This window comes from Eumetopias jubatus, unplaced genomic scaffold (genome assembly GCF_037043125.1).
Source record: "Eumetopias jubatus isolate StellerSeaLion01/CBP00866 unplaced genomic scaffold, mEumJub1_p1.0 scaffold_17, whole genome shotgun sequence".
Classification (NCBI taxonomy): domain Eukaryota; kingdom Metazoa; phylum Chordata; class Mammalia; order Carnivora; family Otariidae; genus Eumetopias; species Eumetopias jubatus.
The window spans coordinates 28,516,168-28,541,159 of NW_028274823.1; the positions used below are offsets into that span (position 1 = coordinate 28,516,168).

The window sequence follows — 24,992 nt, forward strand, 5'->3', positions numbered from 1 at the left end:
TAGAGGATGGTTATATACGTTAAATCTTCCATTTTGCTAAGTATACAGAATTTTGTTTATGCATTCCTGACAAATCCTACAAATAATTTATGTCATTCCTTTCCACACTATAACTGTTCTTAATCTAAAGAATCACAAAAAATCTATATTTCCTTTTCTCAGAATTACTTGAAAAGTCACTACAATTTCAAAAAGTAAGTTTTACTATCATTTAGCAGAAGTAAAGTTTTCTTTGGAAATATTAATGATCCTTTGTTGACGGAAGAAAAAACAAGTGAGAAACATTAATCCAAATGTGTTCCAGAATTATTCAATCTTGGCTCAGCATCTCAATTTTAAAGTGACCTTTTAATTTAAATAATCATGCCAAAATGATAAAAATAATGATTAGGCAAGTTAAGTTAGCTAATTTAATTTAGTTAAAATTAATTAAAATCGGGCGCCTGGGTGGCTCAGTCGGTTAAGTGACTGCCTTCGGCTCAGGTCATGATCCTGGAGTCCCGGGATCAAGTCCCGCATCGGGCTCCCTGCTCAGCGAGGGGCCTGCTTCTCCCTCTAACCCTCCCTCCTCTCATGTACTCTCTCTCTCATTCTCACTCTCTCAAAATAAATAAATCTTTAAAAAATAAAATAAAATAAAATTAATTAAAATCAATGATTTTTTAAAAATCTGTTATTAGTATCATCAATAGCATGTTGTGTTATGGATAAAAAAATGCTTTACTAACTTCAGAGTTTTATAATGGATGACTGGTTTGACAGAGATCAAACATTAGTTTTAATACCACAGTACTTGCTCTTGCAGCACAGAAACTGTAAATACCACAATAGCCAACTTTGGTATTAAAGTTTGTTTTACCACAATTCCTTCTTGTGGAAACCAATGTACCCCCTGCTCTTGCAATGAAGTAAATGAAGGAATAGTTGACTTCAAAACCAGTTGCCTATCACTGACTGCAGTACAAAAGGCATTCTGGGTAGTGGTTGGTAAAGAAAGCATAGCCATTTCTAAATGCCAGTAGTTCCCAGCATCTCTTTTCCTTCTGAGTGGAATGAAGTCTGCAAGCACTGACTGGTGGGTCATTCGACCCATGAGAGCCTGGAAAGGTTTCAAGAATAACAGAGGTCATGTAATTGCCAAAAGAGCATTAGCCACTCAATCATAATGGATAATTAAATGACCTACATGATTCCTGAAATAGCTGCTCTATATTTGGTCTATTACTTGCGTCCCTCAAGATAAGCTACTCGTCTGGTCTGCCTTGACCCGCAGAAGTCCAACCTGTGCCTGAAAACTAGCTGCATGCTTCTATTGCTTTGTAAATCCGCCCCCACCCCCCGCACCTCCAAGTAGTCATGCCCCACACTATGCTTTCAAGAGGACACACATAAAAAAAAAAATCAATCTTGTATCCTTCTCCCTATTGTGCTCTCTGGAATACAAATGACTAAAGCAAAGAAAAAAAATTAGTAAATTCCTGGTTTAGATCTTTAGGGGATAGAAGGAAGAAACATAAGAACCACAAAGAAGGAAAGTCATGATAAAATTTTTTTAAAGTTTTGCTCAATACGCCTCCAAAGAATTTTACATTTGATTATAAAGCTAGTCAGGGCAGTAAGTCATTAAAACTCCAATTGCCTGGACTGCATTTTTGATGGTGTGGGCTATTAGAATCTTTCCTGGCCTAGTTTTTTAGTCCATACAGAAAGTAAACTGCCTCTCAACAAAATGAAATATACCAGGAACCAATTGTTTATATAATAGAAGTAGCAAAAGGAACAAGAATCTCTGTGCTTCACATTTTCATCTTTCTATAAATAGTTCAACAATCTCACTATAATACTTGATCAAAAATATAACCAAATAGAAGCAAACAGCATGAAATGGTAAAAATGTACAGAAGTATATGCTTCTTTAGGAGAAAAAGGTCTGCCTGTGGCCTTGGAGTGGCTGCATATCAAGCAAACACAACAGAAAGAGGCAAGAGACAAGTAACCAAAGACAACTACACAATAATGGCAAGGAACGAGGCATGTGAGGGACAAAAGAGCTCACATTTAGAATACCTTGGAGGCTAGTAGGATTTTTCCGTTTCCACAGGAAATTATGTAGCTTGAGGCTACTGACTACCCTGATCTCTTACTAGTACATGAATGGCTTATTAAACCTAGAACATATCTGTTTTAGTTAACTTCTGGGCAGGGAGGGGGCTAGAAGGGGAAAAGAGAACAAAATGTACTTAAATGCTGAATTTTTTCTCCAGGCTGAATGCCTTTCATCCAATAAGACATTCAAAGCAGTGACCCAGCAAATGGATTGAAAAAGCAATCTTCCGTCCCAGTGCCACATTATCATTCCTATTCAGTATTCTCCATGAGATATCTCAATCAGCTGTGTGTAAGTGACAACGCAGCCCATTGCTGGGTTAATTAAACATTTGACTTTAACACCCTCCCCGTCATTAAGCAAATAAAAACAGATAATTCAAACTGCACTTCATCCTCAGGGTACACAACACACATGTCAAAATTAAGAGAGTCCAAGGCCTCTGGGGAATTCTATTGGGGCTATAATCAGTTTAAATCTTATCTGGTTTATCAATTATTCTATTGATTAAACCAAACCGGTTATATACAACTCCTCTGCCACATGGGATTGATGTCAACAGAGCAAGAAAATAACTCCAGGAGGTTCCAAACTGATTTAAAAAGAGACCAACAGACAGACCAATAATAGTCGATTATTACATACCAGTGATCCATACACTGAAAAGTTGATTCTTAGTTTCAGGCGGGTGAAGTGAACTGTTTCCAATCACTATGTCCCCTTTGCTATACCTCAGAGTTGGCTTAAGTAAATTTATGTCTTGGAAGATCAACATATTTTCTACTGATTTAAACAGAAGCTACCATGCTCAGCAATTGAAATATTTTATAGACACTAACCCGAAACTGTAACACAATCTCAAGGAAAACTAACATTTTTTCTCATCTTCTTACCTGTCTGCATGTGACCAGAAACACACAGGGATGAAAGTGGACATACTTGAAAGTTGATTCTCCTAAAAATATGCAATCATCCAACTATTCCAGTGTCCCCAAACACCATATTTTTGAAAAAGAGAGATTCTAAGAAATCAGAAGGACCTTACCATAGCTACAAAGACATGGCTCCTTTTATTAATTCCAAAGGTAAACATCTTCAAAGCCACTGGTAACAATGATGAAAATACAGAGCTGTATCTTTAAATGAAATGTGGATATCTAAACCCCAACATACCAAGTTTCTACTGGATTTTTAAAAAGACAATTTAGATATTCCCCTGCTCAATTCATTGTGTAATATCCTTCAAATGTCCAGAATCCTTATCACAAGGCCATGCCCTCCTATATATGAGAAAAGCAGTAATAAAACCTACTGGCAAAAAGGAGGGGTGGGGGAAGAGACTACGATACACCTGATACCTGTACACTTGTACCTATGCTCTTCCGAAACAAAATTTGTTTACTGCTATGTTGGCACCACATGTGCAATCAACCATAATTTAACTTATCTCCTTCAGATTTTTTGTTTTCAGGCAGACTAAGTAAGAAACCTGCATTAGCATGCTGTATTCTACACTCACCACTAGAAATACTGAGGGTGCTATTTGTAATTGTATTCTTTTTAAGAGGTTTGTTCTCTGCAGCTGTTTTCTGCTTGCAGTGTATTTTGTGTAATCAGCACATCATCATAAATACATTGGCTGTTCCCCTGAGGGTAGCTGTCAGTGTTTAATTTACAGAACAACCTGGCCAATGTGAATTTTAACACTACAGCACTATGGCAAGGAGTTACCACACTCTGTGAAAAACAGGTTTCTATGAATTTTTATATCAAGGGCTGGTCCCAGGACAATTTAGGTGCTAGAAATAGACTGTTTAAAGAAGCATTTTATACCTTGTATGCAATGCACTCTTTCCCATTTACAGCCTTAGAAGAAGCCCTGAACAAACTACCAAACCACAAGTGGGCACTACCAATTCTGGAGACAAGGACTGAAAATCTATGATCTACCAGCAGGAGGCACTGTAATAAAAGTTACCCATCTCTTTAAGCTACACATAAAACTACCAAAAACAATACTGACCCCTTAGAAGGTGTCTAAAGGCAGAAGGAAAAGTCATTTAAGAGACAGACTAGTCTGAAATATGCATACCACTCTTTCTGCTGAGATGAGTTACATGTGATACGAACATCAGTATATAGCTTCCTTAGGGCTGCTAATAAGCCATTAAGCTCAATGAATGGGAAAAATACATTAAACTAATGGTTATTCAGTTGTAGTCCCCCCAAATTATATGCACAGTACCTGGTATACAGGTTCTCAATAAATGTCTAATACAGCACAAACAATGAATCATGGAACACTACAAAAACTAATGATGTAATGTATGGTGATTAACATAACAATAAAAAAATTTAAAGGAAAAAAATAAAAACATTTTGCAGACCCAAAAAAATAAAAAATAAATGTCTAATACATAACTATAAGCTCCTTGAGGACAGGGTCTGACTCTTAATTTATGCCCAATACTTTGTACAGTACCTGGCACATAGAAGGTTCTCTATATATGAATTAAATAGAATTGTGGCTAGTTGTGAACGGCAATGTTGTTTGTAAAGCTTTAGATCTATATGATGTCAAAATGCATTCTCTAAATCAGTAAAATGCCCTTAAAGCCTATATAGAGTGCATATCAGATATTTCAGTCATTTTCATCAAAGCCATTTATACAAAAAAACCTAAGTAGCTCAATCTTACAATAAAAAACAAACTTGCCTACAAAATATTGGATTATTTCAGACTTATTTTAATAAAGATTATATAGAAGAGATTAAAACTTTTATAAAACTTTGTTTCTTTCATACAAAATTAAAAGATCATTTTAAATGCTCAGAAAGGTAACCAATAGCACTTCTCTATTAGTGAAGTGGTATTACATGCACGCATACACATTCTATAAATCAAGTGATTATGCATATGTATTTTTCTGTGAAGGGCTATTTTACAAGTCAGAATGCTTAAACTGAATCAAAACAACAATTCATGCTGAGTTCTCCTCAGTGTGTTTGCTTTTAAAGTTGTACAGAATTATACGTTCATGATATTTTACAAAAAGCATTAAATTGTAACTAACAGATTCTTTTTTTAGAAAAGGAAGAGAATTACCTACTTCGCTTCTGAGATATTCAAACTTGCCCAAATTTGTAATAAAGTTAAATTTTAAAAGATTAACTAGAGCAACAGAGATTTGTAGAACTTGCTCTGATACTGCTGTAATTAAAATGTTTTTCCTATAACAATTTTTAAAATTTTATAAAGCATACTCATGTATAGCAAAATTTGTTGATACTCTTAAATCGACTGATCTCAGTATTTTCACAACCACAAAGAAATTTTAAGAACACAAACCCTATAACATTCTTCCTTTCTGTGATGCTAAGACATTTCAAAAAAGTAATTCCTTTTTACATTTGTGTCATATGAAAGGCAAAATAAGAAAGAACATGATCCATTAACTCAGTACATTTGGATTTGTTTTCACCCATTACATTAGAGGTTAGAAGCTTTAAATTCAGTTGAATATTGACAACTTAATACTTCTCAAAAATTTTTGTGCCTAATAAAACCTATCTTAATTTTTAATGGAGAAATTAATCACTTTCTTTCTTCTTAGATTTAGAATTACAAAAATACATCCTGAGACCTTTTGAACGAAACTGCATGGGGTTAGACTGAGGTCACACCAGATCAGGAGACTGCATTCTCTCTTCCCTGGAGACTATGTAGTAGTTCCATAGGCTGCCATTAGATAGCAGCACAGTACACACCATCAGTCATATCTCCCATAGTCTCTCCTGTTAAGGGATGTGTGTGTGTGCGCACACACGCACGCACACACACACACACACACACACACTCTAATTCAATTAGTACAGTCGGCAACTCCAGAAAAGAGTAATTCAATTAGTGCATTGTGGAGCTCTACAATACCTCTAAGCAGATGTTCACCTTCTTCAGGAACTGGAGCTAGGTTTAAAATACTTATACCAGATATGCCACTACATTATGTCATTTTTCAAAGTGCTTACATATGCTTTTCTGGCTTCAAAGAAAAGGTGAGGAAACAAACCCAGGCTAAGTTCCTAGAGATTTTTCTATCCCCTACACCAAAGAAGGATTTCGGTTTTAGGTTGCAGTAATTAAATTACATAATCCAAATTATGTTCAAAACAAGATGTTTCCCTGTATACTATACTATTACACACTTTTGCAGCACTGACTCTAGTTATGAATGCCACATTGTAATAAGGACACTGTCAAGGTGGAATGCGCTCACAAGGAAGGACAACCAGAATGATGTCCTCCACCAAAAGAAGAGGTTATAAAAATGGCAGGAATGAATACTGATATTTTCCAAAGAAATACTAAAAGAACCAAGAAAATTCACCCTGAGAACAGAAAATATAAGCAATATGATAGCTATTCTAAACATATAAATATATGAACATGAAAACAATTACTCTATATTACTCTGAAAGGCAGAATTCTAATCACTAAATGAACAAAAAGTTTGACTCCTTCTTGAGAGAACACTTTGAATCAACAGTGAAAAAGAAAACAAGATGCCTCAACAAGTTAGGCTTGGCAGTGATCAAGCAGAGATTATACGACCTTGTGCCAAATATTTCATAAAGGATTCCTATATGCAACAAAATGGCTTTTTATATCCCTCCCAATGCTGAAATTCTAAGGTTCTATGAATACACTGATTTTTGCTCTTAAGGCAAGCCTGGACTTTCGGTAATAAAGCTAATCATTATTATGGAGGTGTGGCTGTATAAAAGCCCGTGGGCTCAGGCATTTTCACAGTAACTGATGCATTAATAATACACCAAGAGAAGAAGAAATTTTGTACAGTTTGTATGTTAAGATTTAGGAGATTTCATAAATGTACATATTTATAGCCTTATTTCTTTGATAAGCACTTGCACACCTCTTATTCTTCCAAGATTGAAAAAAATGGTTTTTATTCATCCTCAAGAAATCAGACAATGAGAAATCAATTTCTCTTAACAACGATTTCTGAACTCCCCCACCCCAACTGAGTCAAGACGGTGGGTTCTCGGGGTTCTTGTAGGTTAAATGCAAATCTACATCAATATTTATGCTTTAAAAATAGAGAGCAATACTTAAAACAATAACTAAAATCTCAATATTCCTCCCTTTGGTCTTGCACTGTATTTTGTTAAGTGAGGACCTAATTCTGGGTATAACGGAGCAGGGCAGTATTTTACAAATATTATCTCCTCTCTTTCCAGCATAACCTCAAAGGAGGTAATTAAAAATGTCAAAAATGACCATTTTTCCAGTGAATTTCACTATGTATTTATGATAGCGACTAGCTCTCCTGCCTTTCACATTTGCAGAGAGAGAGAGCTAAGCTAAACAGCTGTCCTTTAAAAACATCAATAGTGTTAAAACAACAACCATCAATAGTGTTAATTCAAGTACTTTCAACACAAACCCCTACTTTTTCATTCTCCAGAAGAATTACACAGGTCATTCTCACTTAAAACTTTACTGGCAAGGTCTATGCCCCCAAAATGGATTAAGATAATAGCATACATCTACTGACAGTGCTGCTTTCTTAGGAAGAAAAATCTTAAAAATATAAAATATTTGTTGTTTTAAGATCTATTGCAACTGAATACAAATAGCAACAGAAAACACATTCTACTACTAGAAAATATTTACCAAGAATCTATGGTTTGGCTTTTTCAACAAAGATTTTCTATTAAGTTGTACTAATACAAACATAATGGTTCCCCCACATGACCTATTCATCAACCTTACTATAAATACGAATTTTGCACATTTAAAAAAGTTCTTTTTCTTGCTAAAATTTTAAGTCTTTCATAATGAGCCACTTCCCAAAGACACTGGATAATTACAGCAATTAAAAACATAGCCAAATTAATTTTGATGTGACTGACAATACTGTTATATAGGAGGCTATCTATATAGTAAACTATCAGTTTAACAAACTATGTTAATCCATCTTTTCTCTTTACCCACCACTGCTTTCCCAACCTCCCGCCTCCACAGAAACCGAGCAGAGACCTAAACTGATTCTTCCTTACAATAGAGTGTTCCATAAACCCCCAGATTAATGAACTAACCCAACTTCAGTCTCCTTTTGCCCATGCCTCACAGCCTGCACTTATGTTCCAATGTTAAGTTCATTTGGCTCCATCAGCACCACTTCTCTTTAACATTGTCCCTTCTCATGCATTTAAGGCAACTACCTCCAACCCTATCAATGAGAGCAGACAAATGGGGGAGAAAGGAATGAACTGCAAACACCTCAAACAAGAAAGGTTGCTTAAAAAACCAAGTGTCACATTCTGACAGTTCAATATTTCATAGCCAATACAAGGAATGTGCAACGACACTGCAACTTTAAATCTTTTCCTCCTATGTCAGTCTCTCTTTCTCTCATTGTAATGCCAAAGGGAACAGCAATCAGAGTGGAGATGTTCAACGTGATAGAGGTCAGGACACCATCGGATCAACGTACCAGAAACACGACCTTGTTTATTTTTTTTCCCACAGTATTATTGTTTACAGGGTGCTTTGCTCATGTACCTTGTGGTTCTTAGCTAAAAGATGAAATTACAGCCCAGGATGAAGCGCTCAGGCACACATCCAATTTGTGTTTCCATCTCAGAAAACAAAAAGCTTCTAAGGCCCTCAGGCTGCCATTCAAACTTGGAGGCTGACATTTTTAACAGCATGAACCAGAGACTGGCAGAGAGAATGATATAATGCATTTCTGACTTGTCAATCAAAGACCTCACCTCTGCTGTCTTGTAAACAGTTGGGGGCCATCTAACTACATTCATAAACCTAGGGAGAGCTTACTGCCAGCTGGGGTGCTGGAGCCACATGCTCTGGCTTCTATTCACCAAAATCACGATTCAGTTTTATAATCTCACTGTAAATAGTCCGTAGGCACATTTCCAGGACTACTGGAATAGAACCAGAGTAGGGAATACAAAAGAGATTCTGGTCAAATACTGCATTATTTTCAAGCTGTTGGAATCCTGTACCCATTTTATCCTCATTTTTACCAATTCCCCCCAAAGGACTGCACTATGCTGCAACTGAAATGCTTAAAAAAATTAATGGCCTTCCAATTTGAAAATCTAGGGGAAATATACAAATATCATACTAAAAATGTCCCTTATGTTTTATTATCAGTAAAGAAACGGGCACTCACCTAAAAACATGGCTCATGCAAAGGGTAGAAACTGCAATGAACAAAAGCAACTGTATTTTAGTGAAACTAATCATATGCTTTCTTTCAGATACAAAACTTTACATGCTATACAAAAGCTTTGTATTTACTAGTTTGAAGTAGTGCACTATATGTATTTGTGTGTGTGTGTGTGTGTGTGCGTGCATGAAACATGCAAACATAAAATGAGTACTTATCCCTCTACTCTTTCCCTTCTGTTTATGACCTCTAACACACACAAAAAAATTAGATCAAACCAGGCTAAGATTTGAACTTTTGCTAAAGGATCATATACGAAAATGCATATACTCTTTCTTAATGTCAATTTTACAGGGCACAGAATTCCAATTTAATTCATATCAAGACAGAGATACTAGGTTTGTAACAAAGGTCTTAAGGATTTGAATGGTACACCTGAGAACTTTAAAAGGCAGATGACAGATAACCCAGCAGGGGAAGGTACACTGCAACATGCCGTTTCATAATGATGTACTTTATCTTAGACCCAAATAACTATTTCAAAATATAATAGACTTGGCCTCCAGAGGACTGGGCCAGAGAATATATAAAAGCTCAAAGCTACTCAACATCATTCCCAGGAAAAACAAAACTCATGGGTAGCACCTCCCAACAGTAAAGCATTACAATTCTTAGAGGCCTATGCAGCCAAACAAATGAAAAAATTTTTCCCCAATAAGGCTGTCACAAATACCCTGGGTTTCTCTCTTCGTGAAAAATGACAAAGAAGTTTCCTAAATGCTGCCTTATCTACCAAGACTGCACATCTTGACAGTCCACATAAAATACTAAGTCTAGAAACTAACACAAGGAAGGACAGCAAGACAACAAAACACTACCACATAAAGCAGAACAATAGTGAAAGACGGTACAAATGGCTGTGGCAGTCACAAAACCACCAACATTGACTCCTGAATAGCACAAAAAGAACTATGATACTCTGGCCTCTACTCAGCACAAAGATGGAAGTAACAAGACGGTAATCTTGGAATATAAAGAAAGTAATATGTACCTCAGAAGATACAGGTCAGTCTTAACTGCCCACAGCAAGAATTGGTCTGATAAGGACAGTGCATCCACAGAGGCTCCCATCACCCTTAAAGTTCTCATCAATTCCATTCTTCCCGTCTGTGCTTCCTACCCTGGGGCAACCCCAGGCCCCTTGGGGTACCTGTACTCTCCCTCTGGCCATTAGGGGTCATGTTGAACTTAAAGCAATTAGGGAAAATCCAACATTATTTAACATAAAAGCTAAGCCCTCATTATGGAGTGAAGAGTTTAACTTTTCAGAAAGACCTGGGATCGAGCCCCGCATGTGGCTCCCTGCTCAGCGGAGAGTCTGCTTCTCCCTCTGCCCCTCTTCCCCTGCTCATTCTCTCGCTCTCTCAAATAAATAAATAAAAATGAATAAAAATTTTTTAAAAGAATGATTAGGAAACAATTTTAAGGAAATCTGATTGTCTCACAATAATTTGGTTTACTCTAAACATTAGATGATGATGCACACCAGCATCAGAGGCATGTCAAAATACTCAGCAATGGAGCAATATATTATTATTACAAAACTTGAAATAATTAGTGTAATTAAATAACCTAAGCGGGCATCTTGAAAGATAAATCGGTCCTAATGATTCCTCCAAGAAATACTACTTCCAGGATAAGGTAAAATGCAGCAAATTCAGTTCATCTCTCCTTTTCTTAGTGAAATTCGTATAAAAAAACATTGAAAGGGTAGAAGCTCAACAATAAATTCCAATGTTAGCCAAAATGTTTTTTTTTTTAAATCTATAATTATACTTTCTTTTTAAGAAGTGATCGTCAGGGGGCTTCTGGGTGGCTCAGATGGTTAAGCGTCTGCCTTCGGCTCAGGTCATGATCCCGGGGTCCTGGGATCGAGTCCCGCATCGGGCTCCCTGCTCGGTGGGGAGCCTGCTTCTCCCTCTCCCTCTGCTGCTCCCCCTGCTTGTGCTCTCTTGCTCTGTCAAATAAATAGATAAAATCTTTAAAATAATAATAATAATAAAGAAAGAAAGAAGTGATCGTCAGGGGTGCCTGGGTGGCTCAGTGGGTTACGTGTCTGCCTTCAGCTCAGGTCATGGTCCCAGGGTACTGGGATCCCCCAGCATCGGGCTCTCTGCTCATTAAGGAGCCTGCTTCTCCCTTTACTCCCTGCTCATGCTCTATCTCTGTCGCTATCTCTATCTCTCTCAAATAAATAAATAAAATCTTTAAAAAAAAAGAAATGATCTTCAATGATAGATTTCCAACATTTTGCACATGTACTTTAATTTTGTGTCTAATCAAGCCTAAAGGGTCACTTTCAGTATGCTTAATGAATTCCATCTTTTCTCTAGACTGTTGTTTATCACTACTATCATCATTTTAATCTTCCCAGGGTCTATTCTTTCATAGAATAAGGGTAAAATGCAATAAAATAGTCAAATAATTGCACAAACATACACTGCTGTGAAGATAAAGATGTTGACATCATTGAAACTGAACTGTTAACTGGCTGGCAGTGCCACTATTTAAGAGCTTGAAATGTGCATTTGTTCATCAACAAGAGTCCAAATTCAGCACACAAAATCCAATTCAGAGGGGATCATCATAGTATGAGCTGTATGAAAGCCAAATGTGTAAAATTTGAGGACTACCCATATATCAGATTCAGCATGTTTTCATTTTTTCCATGTAAATGCACTGTCGTCTTTGGAATGTTTATCATGACTTCTTTCTGAATACACAACAGTTGTGTGTATGTATTTATGTGTAGGTACCATCAGCAATTCAATGCTTTCTCTCCTCCTACTCTATATATGTTGATAGTTTTCTTCAAATTATTTAAGATCATTCATTTGTTCAGCAAAAATTCATAAAGTACATACTTTGTATCAAACACTGTACTTGCCACTGGAAATATAAAATGAACAAAACATAGTCCTTCTCTCAAGAAACTCAAGTCTAGTGAGGGAACAAATGAAATAGCCTATCAGTGCTATGACAGAAGTATCTATTGCATGCCCTGGGTACAGATGCTCTAATGAGGTTAAGGGGGAGGGTGAAAAGATCAGCGAGGACCTTTATCCTAGAGGTAAAACTACCTGAGTTGAATCACGGAGATTATTAAGTAGCCAGGTAGATAAATGTGGGAGGTAGGGGGTTAGGGAGAATAGATGTTTTTTGTAGGGTTCTCCAGGTAGGGGGAACAGAATTTGCAAAGACACAGATACATAAGAGAACACAGCACCTTTAGAGAACTGTAAATCTGAAATGGCTAAGAGTTACATGAGAGGAAAGTGGTGGCAAACCACTCAATTACATGAATGGCAAACCAAGTTCAAACTACGTTCAATTTACAAACATGTGAGCAACTGCCATGAGATAAAGAGTGACGGAAATCAATGAAAGTGACTGATGAATGTAGAATTTGGACAAGAACAGGACATAGTTAAAATTCAAAAGAGTTAGCTTCAATAAAGTGCTAATATCTAGGAGGACACTTAAAATACTCCTTTTTTCTTGTCTGTATTTTCTACAATACTAAAATTTTTAATTTTTATATAATTTTATGCTTAAATGGAATAGAAAGTATTTTAAAACTGAACTAAAGGGTGCCTGGGTGGCTCAGTCGTTAAGCGCCTGCCTTTGGCCCAGGTCATGATCCCAGGGTCCTGGGATCGGGCTCCCTGCTCCGCAGGAAGCCTGCCTCTCCCTCTCCCACTCCCCCTGCTTGTGTTCCTTCTCTCGCTGTGTCTCTCTCTGTCAAATAAATAAATAAAATCTTAAATAATAAATAAATAAAAATAAAACTGAACTACATTTGCCCAGACATGCCTGTGTGTGTACATGCATGCACAAATGGATGTCATTCCAGATTAAAGGAAACGAACATGATTATCTTAAAGTGCAAGAATTATGGGTGATACTTTCTTGTTTATAGATTTACCAAGTAATTTATATATTCTACAATAAACAATAAAATAGTTGTATAAGCAGGAGAAAATGTGTGTTCCCCCCCACACACACACACACAAGATAAAGGCATTTTTTATTTGCCCCTGTATGTAAACTAATGTAAAGGCTATAGCTGGGATAAACATAGGTCAAATGTCAACATATGCACAAAAAAGAACTAAATTTTTTATTATAGAGAAATTACGCTGTACTGAGATTATTCATATACAATGGGGGGGGCATCCCCTAGGGCTCAATAAGCATTTCTGTCATGGGAAAATTTTCCTTAATGATATTGTTTTCTGATGAGATTTGAATATTAGTTTATAGTCAGTGTGATAAGACATGCTACCCTAAAACTTCAAATGTAAAATGAAGACTTCCATATATACATTCTGAATAATCCTTAATTTTCCTAGTACTGTTCCATTTTAACATTTCACTTAGCAGATGGTAAGATCTGGTAGACCTCCAAATATTTTTTTATTTTTTATTTTTTTTTAAAGATTTTATTTATTTATTTGAGATAGAGAGAATGAGAGATAGAGAGCACGAGAGGGAAGAGGGTCAGAGGGAGAAACAGACACCCTGCCGAGCAGGGAGCCCAAGGCGGGACTCGATCCCGGGACTCCAGGATCATGACCTGAGCCGAAGGCAGTCGCTTAACCAACTGAGCCACCCAGGCGCCCTAAATATTTTTTTAAAGATTTTATTTATTTATTTGACAGAGACACATCGAGAGAGGGAACACAAGCAGGGGGAGTGAGAGAGGGAGAAGCAGGCTTCCCACTGAGCAAGTGGGGCTCAATCCCAAGACCCTGGGATGACCTGAGCCGAAGGCAGACGCTTAACGACTGAGCCACCCAGGCGCCCCAACCTCTAAATATTCTTAAGCAATAAAATATACCGTCTCTCCTAAAGTCAACCCCCAACAATTTCAACCTTTGACAAGGGACCCTTGTTAATATTAAAATATTACATGGTTCATTTAGCTCAAGATTTCCCTAAAAAACTACAGCTATACTTGACACCTAAAATATTCTAAGGTCATATAAATCTAGTTATATTCTTATTGTTAGAATTTCTCTTCTTTCAATGTCTAAAGAAAATAAAGAATCGTAATTACTCAGCTATTTTTAAGTACTTTCTCTCTACTGCTCATTCTCATTTAATATCATAGACGATAAGATCACCACTTGCTGAGGATGACCAAATGATTCCACAAAATACAACCACTGTTAATCAACAGAAATCCTCTTAATCACCCATATACTTTCTAGGACAAACCAATGGAATGATGAAAATGAAAATATGTTCAAATTAACTATATCCTCATAGAATCTATTTAAACAATATTTTCAGCATCTTTTCTGTCACTAGGTTAAAATGTATGGTGTGAAATGTTAATAATCAAACCATCCCAATATTGCCATTTCCATCTGAGTTACTGATGATAATCCAACAGACTCAATAATGATTGTAAGGCTATTCTTTTTCTATTGTCATAGAATTGTAACTTTGAAGGTACTTCAAACTTACTAAAGGACTGCAATAATTTCAAAGAAAAAAACACCATGAAGCTATTACCAGTTCACATCCTTAAACATATTTGGCAATACTACTAAATGAGTATTCCTTCTGGGATAACCACTTTGAAGAACTACTTGACTGTCTCTCTTCTTTAAGTTTTTATTTTAATTCCAGTTAGTTATCATACAGTGTAATATTAGTTTCAGGTATACAATACAGTGATTCAACACTTCCATACAACACCCAGTGCTCATCACAGCAAGTACCCTCCTTAATCCCCATCACCTGTTTCACCCACCACCCCCCAACCTCCCCTATGGTAACCAGTTTGTTCTCTATAGTTAGGAGTCTGTTTCTTGGTTTTGCTTCTCTCTCTCCCTCTTTTTTTCCCTTTGCTCATTTGTTCTGTTTCTTAAATTCCACATGAATGAAATCATATGTTTTTGGCTTTATCTGACTTATTTTGCTTAAGCATAATACTCTCTAGCTCCATCCGTGTTGCTGCAAATGACAAGATTTCATTCTTTTTTATGGTTGAGTAATATTCCATTGTGTGTGTGTGTGTGTGTGTGTGTGTATATATATATATATACACACACACATCTTCTTTATCCATTCATCAGCTGATGGACACTTGACTATTTCCATTTGATTGTCTCTTTTAAAGTTAAAAATACACTTTATTTTATGACCCAGCAATTCCATTCTTAGGCATTTACCAAGAGAAATAAAAACAGATGTCCACAAAAGGACTTATATAAACTGTATATAGTAACTTTATTCATAGTAGTCAAAAAATGGAAACAAGCCAAATGTCTATTAATAGACAAATGGATAAATTGTGGCACCGTAATACAATGGAACATATTCAGCAATAAAAAAGAATAAATTACTGATAAACATAACTAAATGGACAAATCTCAAAAACATATCGATCAAAAGAAAAAAGACACAAAAGAATCTATGCTATATGAGTTTATTTATATGAAGTTGAAGAATAGGCAAAACTAATGTTTGGGTGGTAAATCAGAATAGTCACTGCATAGTACATTTACATCTTTCTAGTTTGGATTTAATTTTATTTACCTATTTAGATTTTTGTTAACGTAAAATTTACACTCAGTGAAAACACAGATCTAAACTGTACTCTCAGATGAGTTTGACAAATCTACACATTTATGTAACCTCATTCTCAAGATATAGAACATTTTCATAATCTGAGAAAGTTCCTTTCACCGCAGTTTGCCAAACTCAAGAGTCTCAATGATTTTTTCTCCCTCATCTTTTCCTATTAGTTTTGTAATTTTAGCTTATATGTAGGCCTATGATCCAATCTGAGTTAGTTTTTGTATATGGTGTTATGTAACAGTTGAGGTTCATTATTTTGCACATAGATGTCCAATTGTTCCAACATGATCTGCTGAAAAAATTGAGACCAATGCATTTTAATGTAACAGAGCACAAGAAGTGTACTGATACGGTTTCAGATTCTATACTGCAACTAATCTTTAAGAAATTACAACTAACTGAAAAGGGTATTAAAGTACCTCTCTCTTTTTAAACTATATTTCTGTGTGGTTGGATATTCTTCATACATTCAAAACACTACATCACAACAGACTGAATGCAGAAACAGAAATGAGAATCCAGCTGTCTTTTATTAATCCAGACATTAAAGAGATTTGTAAAAAATGTAATACAATGCCAGTCTTAATTTTTTTAGAAAGGTTATTTTCTAATAAAATATTTTATTTGTAAGGCTTTTTTTTAAGATTTTATTTATTTATATGAGAAAGAGGGAGAGTGAGAAGGAGAAGCAGACTCCCTGCTGAGCAGAGAGCCCGATGTGGGACTCAATCCCAGGACTCTGGGATCATGACCTGAGCTGAAGGCAGATGCTTAACTGACTGAGCCACCCAGGCGCCCTAAAATATTTTATTTGTATTAGCATGTGATGGGGCTTTTTTTTTAAAAATATTTTATTCATTTATTCATGAGAGACACAGAGAGAAAGAGAAAGGCAGAGGCAGAGAGAGAAGCAAGCTCCCCGTGGAGCAAGGAGTCTGATGCAGGACTTGATTCCAGGACCCTGGGATCACGACCTGAGCAGAAGGCATTTAACCAACTGAGCCACCCAGGCGCCCCAGAATGGGTTTATTATAGTTACTTTAAATGAAGTAATAAATTAATACTAAATTTTTCCTCAGTTCTAATTTCAAATAGTAAATATCAATAGATATAACCCATATAAATAAAAGCACTTTGGTGTCCTCAATAATTTTTAAGAATGCAAAGGGGTACCAGAGCAAAACCAAACTGCCACCATCTCTCTCTTTAATTACTGAAATTATTCTTAAAATAGCTAGAGTAATACATCTAAATGCAAATCTGGGGGCGCCTGGGTAGCTCAGTCAGTTAAGCATCTACCTTCTGCTCACGTCATGACCTCAGGGTCCTGGGATGGAGCCCCGCATCATGGGGGAGTCTGCTTCTCCCTCTCCCTCTGCCCCTCCCACCTCCACTTATGTGTATGCTCTCGCTCTCTCTCTAAAATAAATAAATAAATCTTTACATATAATAATAATAAATGCAAATCTGATCAGGCCAAACTTGTATTTAAGTCCTTTCAACAGCTTACTGTTCTTCTCAGCATCAAGGCTAAGATGACCCACAAATCCTGCATGATCAAGCTTCCCAGTCTTTCCTAGCTCCATTCTCCTCCTTCTCTGAAATAATAGTCTTTTTTCAGTAGAGTCCTTAAATGCACCAAACTCCACCTGTCCCCAAGGTCTTTGCATTGCCTCTTCCTTAGGCCTGAAATGTTTCCCCTTTTGCCTAGTTAATTCCTACTCATCCTCAAGACCTTAACTCAAACATTTATTACCTGATCTTCCTTACCCCCACCCTTGGATTAGATCAGGTTCCTCATTTATATATTCTTATGGCTCCCTGCACATTTCTCTCAGGATTTTTCAGTTTGGGGATTATACATAATTATACATATGACCATTATTTGCCTATGCATCATATGCATTTTTCTAAGATCAATAGTTCTCTTCAAATTCTCAAAGGAGTCCATGACCCCTGTGTAGTGAAGAACTAACCTTACCCAGAGACAGGTCTGGCCTCTGCCTTTGGCCACTGGGAGGTGGTATCTAGGCCTTGGGAACTTCTTACCTAAGAGGGTGTCTTTCTTTGCCTGAGGAGTTTGGCCACTGGACAAATGTGACTTACAGTGGAGGCTTTGAGCCATACTTTATCAGTTCCAATCCTGAGAGGAAATGGAGACTGAAAGCATTAGTGTGACCTACAGAAGGGGCTAGATACTAACAGTCAGCCATGCAAGCAGTTTGTAACTGGGCCCCCCAAAAATTCTAGATACCAAAGACTTGGTAAATTTCCCTAGTTGGCAATACCTTGTGTATACTGTCATATACTATGGCCAGGTCATGAATCCATGGGGACATGACGACAGGAAGTTCTAAGTTTGGTCCCCTCGGGAATCTGCCCATGTGTCTCTTTCTTTTGGCTAATTTTAACCTGCATTCTCGCCCTGTATTAAATTGTAAGTATAATAGCTTTCAGTGAGTTCTGTGAGTCCTTTCTAGTGAATTATCAAACATGAATGTGGTCATGGGGGCTCCTAGACTTGTAACTGGTGTCTGAAATGAGGGCAGTCTTCCAGTGACTATTCTCTTAGACTTCGTAGTTTGGCTAAACTTATTACGACCTCCAAAAGATTAAAAACCCACAGGTTAGTCCATGAGTTCCTCAACAGCAGAAACTTTATCAATATGACATGTAGCAAAAGTTTAAATACTTGAAATAAATCGATACTGTCAGGATAGCACTATTCTCTAACAACAACAGCAATAATATTAATGATGATGAAGATGATAACAACAGCAGCCATTTACTGCATGCCTTTACTGTAGTCCCCATGTACAGATGGGGAACATAAGGATGAAAGTGAAATGACTTGCTCAACATCATACTAGTGACAAAGACAGTATGTAAGCCCTGATTTAACTAATGTTAGAAGCCTATGCACTTTCATATATTGTATCCCCTAAGACAAGCAAAAGAAGATTAATATTATGTTTTACAAAGGACATACAGAAATATCTACCATTATCACCACTAAAACAGTATCATTAAGGACCAGCAATTGTTAGCACAGTTCAGGAATGGAGAATACTTAACTTCCTCTCTTTTAACTAAGACTATAGTCATAAGCATTCTGATGCTTGCTTACAGCTTCCATTTGAAATTCTTCTAAATAGAGTAAAAACTACATAGGTTAAAAACAAACAAAAAGCTAACTTGTGTATTACTATTAAATACGAAACACAAACTGCAAATACCTGAGGCGAACAGATAACATTTCTGCCAAGAAAATCACCATATATAGTACCCTAATCTGTAAGCTATGGACATCAAGTTCTTTGTTACATGTTTCTCTACAAATGTTCCATTCTCTCTATAGATTTCTCTCACAGCCTAGATTGTCCTAATAGCCTCTAAGAAAGGCCCAAGGAACTAGAATCTGTCAGTTCATGCAAGACCAGCTGGACTGTTTCAAGCTGAATATTGTACTCAAGGTCTTAAAAGGCCTTTCCACCTTGAAACTAGACCTGTTAATTAAGAGATAATTAAATGCAGATCTTACCCCAAAATATATAGAGGAGTATAATAACCAGGAGACACTCTGAATTAGAGTACTTTTTATTTTTAATAATCATAAGAAAAACACAAGAAGGTGTTCAAGGCAACTGGTTATAATTAATGGATTAATTACATTAATTGGCTTTATGTAGGTCCAGAGCAAACGTTACATAATAAATGCTACTGGTTGAAATTACTTTAAAATTCACTATCATACCTGTACTAGATATGAAAACCAAAGTCAACTTGTGCTGTGTCAATTCTGGCAAACCAATCACAGTAATAAAAATGTCTTAAGAGTGGATCAGTCTGGGTCTACATTAAAAATGAATCGTTAAAGGAGTACTGAGTGATGTGAAATACAGGCAATATGAAGGAGAGAAAGTGAACATAAGTAAAGGACAGGAAGGGAGGAAGACACACTAATGAATCAGACACACACACTAATGCCCGCAAATAACCCACAGAGACAGAGAAAGTACCTGGAAAGCTGTGAGTGCGCCAGTCCCTGGGTTATACAGGCATCGCAGCGAAGGCATGCTGTCCGCCAGGCTGGAGCAGCCCAGCCACAGAGACCTGGGCATAGAGCACTGCAGAGAGAGGACAACTATGAGATGGGACAGTATGAGACAGGATGGCACAGATTACAGGAATTTTCAAGGCTTGGCTGAATGCAATATTCCAGTTGCAGCTGGCCTTTATGATAGAAACATATTCAAGAAACATACCACTTACTATTTCTAACCCCGGAGAAAACCTTGAAAGGGGCACTACTGGCCAAAAGGCAAGGGGAAAGAAAGGAGGTTATAGGTCAAAAACACAAATAGTAAAAAATTTTTGTCTGTTCTTTTATGTATGAGTCTAAAGGAAATCTACTTCTTAATCCAACTAATCAATTCTTTTCCTCTGTGCACCTTATCTCCCATAAATTCACCGCAGGGTGAAATACTGTAAAGACTAAACTGAAAAAGAACACTTCATGGTAATTTCCTTATTAGGAATGGTAAATTAGAAAACAAAATACAACAGGAAAGTTGTTTTTTTTTTTTTTTTTAAGAAGGTGGGGAGAAGGAAAAGAGAAAGTATTATACCCCCACAGCTTTGACAGCAGCCAAGTCTGCACGGTTTGCATATGTTTTATGTATCTTGTTAGTCTGCTATTCATTAACCAAAATGCATAGTTACCATAGCAGCTGCCTCTTCCATCTTTCCAGATGGACTGGGGGTGGGTGGGGGGAGGACAACCCAAACAGAAGGGAAAACAACAACAATGAAAGAAAGAGAGACAGGACAGAAAAAGAGAAAGAGAAAGAGAACCCAAAAAAGTTGCTGGTATTAAAGTCTTCTAAATAAAAAGGTAAGTGTGAGTATAAATACACATATAATGTATTCAGTAGCAAAAAGGGTAGACATGATGATTTCTAGTAATACTAACTAAATAGTATTTGTTATTGCTTCCATAGTCTTATAAAACACTGTATCTTTTAGAAGAATTTTTACATTCTTCAAGTTTCTCTAAATGTATCCCAGGCTGAGGTTTGGTCCATCAACAATCTAACAGTACTAAAAAAACTAAATACCTGATCATAGCACATATAAAAACAGCAATACATATTTTAAAATATAGCAGTGAATACACATAGTATTAAACTGGAAATTTTTATCATCATGGGACTTTTTATTAAAATATTCTAGTTATAGAAATTAATATTAAGAAACAAAATATGGTATCCATTGGTCACACTCTCTATAACTGATGTAAGAATAGTGTGCTACAAAGGACTCCAAAAAAATGATTTTGTCTAGATCCTGCTTTGAGGTCATTATTTCCTCATTTTATAGTTAAGGTGACTAATGCCCAAGAAAAATCAAAGTTTTTATTCATGATCATGAATTCAGAATGCAGAGAAGTAGGAACTGGAATGCTGGCCTATTGCTTCTTAAGTACAGAACTCTTCTTCCTGCCTCCATCCATCCCCAGGTCATGTGGAGACATCAGACTTCAAAGAAGGGTATTTGCTAAAGACATCACTGGATAACACACCAACCACAACAGCTACACTGCCTTGAACTATTACAACAATCTCCTAACTTTGTTCCCTGTTTCCAATATTTCTTCACCTCAAGCTATAATTCATTTTACGAACCGCAGCTAAATAGAATAATTGTGTTCACCTTACTATCACATCACTCTCACCAATAATTCATAATGGCTCCCTTTATCTATTGTTTGAAATCCAAGCACTCTATTGATCTGATCTTTGCCAACCGCCTACATCAACTCACCTTCTCTGTCCTTCCAATTGGCCCTGGCGCTCTAACTACTAACTAACTTGATGTTTTGTTCAAATACCCGTCTTAGTCCTAGTCCCATCCTGTGAACTTGTAATTTCCTTCTCCCTTTCACCCTGCCAATGTGCATCTCTCATTTACTCCAACTTTCCTTAGAACTTTTTATACTAATTTTGGTCTTATCCAGTAGTTCTCAGGAAGAGAGATTCTCATGTTGTCAGAAGGCAACAAGAAGAGAAAGGGAGAGCGGGACAAAAAAGTTTTTCCTTAAGAATCACTGTTCTATTACTGCTCTACACTGGAAGCATCAAGTTCTTCACGAAAATAATTTTTATAAGTAAATCATGTTAAAAATGTCTAAGTCTAATGTTTTTAGTCATTCATCCAACAAGTATTTATTTATTTATATGTATATATACCTTTTCCTTGTACTGTTCTAGGCATGAGGGACAGAACAATGAACAAGATAAAAACCCATTCTAGTGACATTCTCTCAAACTTAAATTCTTCTATGTTTAAAATAATTAATGTACAAAACCACAACAACTTGTTGTTAGTGAGTTTTTCTCATGGTTAATGAGGGACACTGCATATTATTAAGCAGTTGGTTAAAGTTCTGTGGATGCCAGGCATAAGAAAGTCTCATTCTGAAGGTGGGACTGAATTTCAGAAAAGTAGTAGGTTGAGAAGAAGTGAAAATAAATAAAAAGAGAGAATGAAAATACAGAAGAGGAAAAAGGGAATGGTAGAAAGAAAAAGCAGGAGGCACTGGAAGACAGCTTTACTTCTCCCCTTCCCTTCAGAAGAGGTAGATGGCTCATGCACTTTTAGCCATACTGAAGCCACCTACTGGATCTCTTTCTTTTTATTAAATATGCATATTTGTAAACACTCCTTGGTAACTTTTTAAGGCATTCCTCTTTGAAATGTTTCATCTCCTTCATTATATATTAGATTCTGTGTTATTGTTGCAGTATTGTCCTTGATTAATTATTATGACTTTCTTTACTATTAGTCATTTTAATGCTCTTCCTTACTCATTTATTCCTTTCCTCCACCAAACTCCTAGGAATTTTAAAGGACTTACCCTATTCTCTTAAACTAAAATTTCAAAATAAAATTATAATCAATAATGAGCCACAAACACCCAGGAAAGCCACTAGATATATTGGTATGATTTCTAAAATAGCATTAACTTGCAAACACCACACAGAGGATGCATTTTCGATTATTACAAGACAATTGGTGTGGGTATGAAAACTGCACTTGCATATAGTCAGATCTGCAAATTATCATAAGATTTTATATATTATAGCTCAATTTAAAAACCAATTTTCAAATTGGTTTGTATTGTAACAATTAATCTTACCCATACTGGTAAATGCCACTTAAAAACATTGAGAAAAAAATATAATCACAAAATTAATGGAATAGGCTATAACTTCTACTCTACCTCCTTCTCTTCTATACATTTAGGAGCATTTTCTAAAGGAAGGGGAAAATCAAAAGAAATCTGGGCAAGAAGTAACAGGGTGGAAAGGAGTGTCATTTTGGTTACTATTCTTATATATTCTATATATTTCAGGGCCATCCTGACTTGTCAATTGCTGACAAAGACCTAAGACTTTTTCTGTCCTCCCATGTTTAATATGTAATCCCCTTTAAAATTTACCTTTAAAAACCTGAAAAGCCCAAATAGTTTTCTACTTAAAGTTTAGGCTGCAAAATATTTAAATTTAAATTTTTTCTCTACACTTAAAAAATTTTTAATTAAAAAAAGCAGGTTCTAAACTAAACTGCAATCTAGCAACTATATTCTCACATTTAAATACTTAACTTCTATTAACTGTTAAAGGACTGTGAATAACCTATTCCTGAAATGTTTCTCCTACGCTATCTCAAAAGCTACAACAAAGTTTGGATCACACATATGCCTTCATCTTATCTACACAACACATATCTGTCTTGTCAGCTCATTCCCACTTGACCTCACTCCAACTAACTCTACTTTGCAAAATCAAAGAAAGTTGAAGACTATAATAATTTATTACAACTGAAGTTTGTTATCCAACTGAGTAAGTTTACTAGCTTTTGAGAAGCAGACACAGCATTTTTAAAAAATGCTTGAACATGCTTTCTACTACATGGAAGAATCAGAAAGAGATCGAAATGTTGCAACAAAGGGCCTCCAGTGCTTCAAGAAGAATATACTATCTAGTGCCCTTCAGGTTCAACAGCACAAATTCATTTTCACAGAGAACAGTGAAAACCGTGACTCCTCCCCCTACTTGGCTGCCGGGAGAAAAGTCACAGTTCCTCTTCACTGACAGAGGGCCCTGCAGGCAAAGGGCTGGCCTCAGCATTTACTACATGAAAGCTGAATGACAAAATCTCCTAAACTCAGGTCCCTGTTGGTCAACTTCTAGGAGTAACAGAAGCTATAATAATCAACAATAAAAAGATTGCTGCATTGAGAGTTTGTGTATCCTTAAGCCATGGAATAGAAAAATTCCCTTTTTACTACTATATCAACTAAAAAGTCAGTCCAAGAGAACTACAGTATTCCACAGGCCATGTAATACATTCAGACTCTACCTATACAAATTCACTGATTGCCTCTTAAGAATCCCAATTTAGTTCAACCACTTCAAAAATGAAACTCCCACCTGTCAGGATAGTCATGTCTGCCTAGCCTTATTGCTCAAGGTTGTGGTAAAATTAAAATAAGAGTGCAAAAGAAAAAAAAAAGTAAAGTGATGTCATTACTAAGGTTTCCATGAATGTCACTTGTATTTGAAAATGTTCTGGGAAGCCATTATGAACTGCAGACCACAGAATCAATAAAGTCATCCATCAATCAAATACTTATTCTTTACCAGAATGGATACATATGAAGTACAAAGAGAGGAGAACCAAAATTTATCAGGCATAAACTGTGCTAGACCCTTTAAATACATTATTCATTTAATGATTACAAACCCTGTCAAAGAGTTATTAATATTTTCACTTTAACAGTAAACTCAAGTTCGGAAGAGTTACAGTGACTACATGGCAATAACAGAAGACCCCAATGTGTTTGTTTCCTCTAAACCCAAAGACTCACCACTACAAACACCTCTCAAGTACTCTTTCTTAGGGAGATTAATTAACCAACACAAACAGTAACTGCAAGGAAAATACAATAACAT

General features: G+C 36.3%; 1 protein-coding gene across 6 annotated transcripts in view; it reads right to left on the reverse strand.

The window, feature by feature from the left end:
- Positions 1-24,992, reverse strand: part of BTRC (beta-transducin repeat containing E3 ubiquitin protein ligase) — a 170,877-nt gene that overhangs the window by 95,490 nt on the left and 50,395 nt on the right. For all 6 annotated transcript variants that reach the window (XR_015767072.1, XR_015767071.1, XR_015767070.1 and 3 more), the window contains exon 2: positions 19,995-20,102. Coding sequence is in view for 3 of the 6 variants with exons in the window: in XM_028098736.2 (XP_027954537.1) it covers positions 19,995-20,102 (108 nt within the window). In the remaining 3 variants the exon portion in view is untranslated. The remainder of the gene's footprint in view (positions 1-19,994; positions 20,103-24,992) is intronic.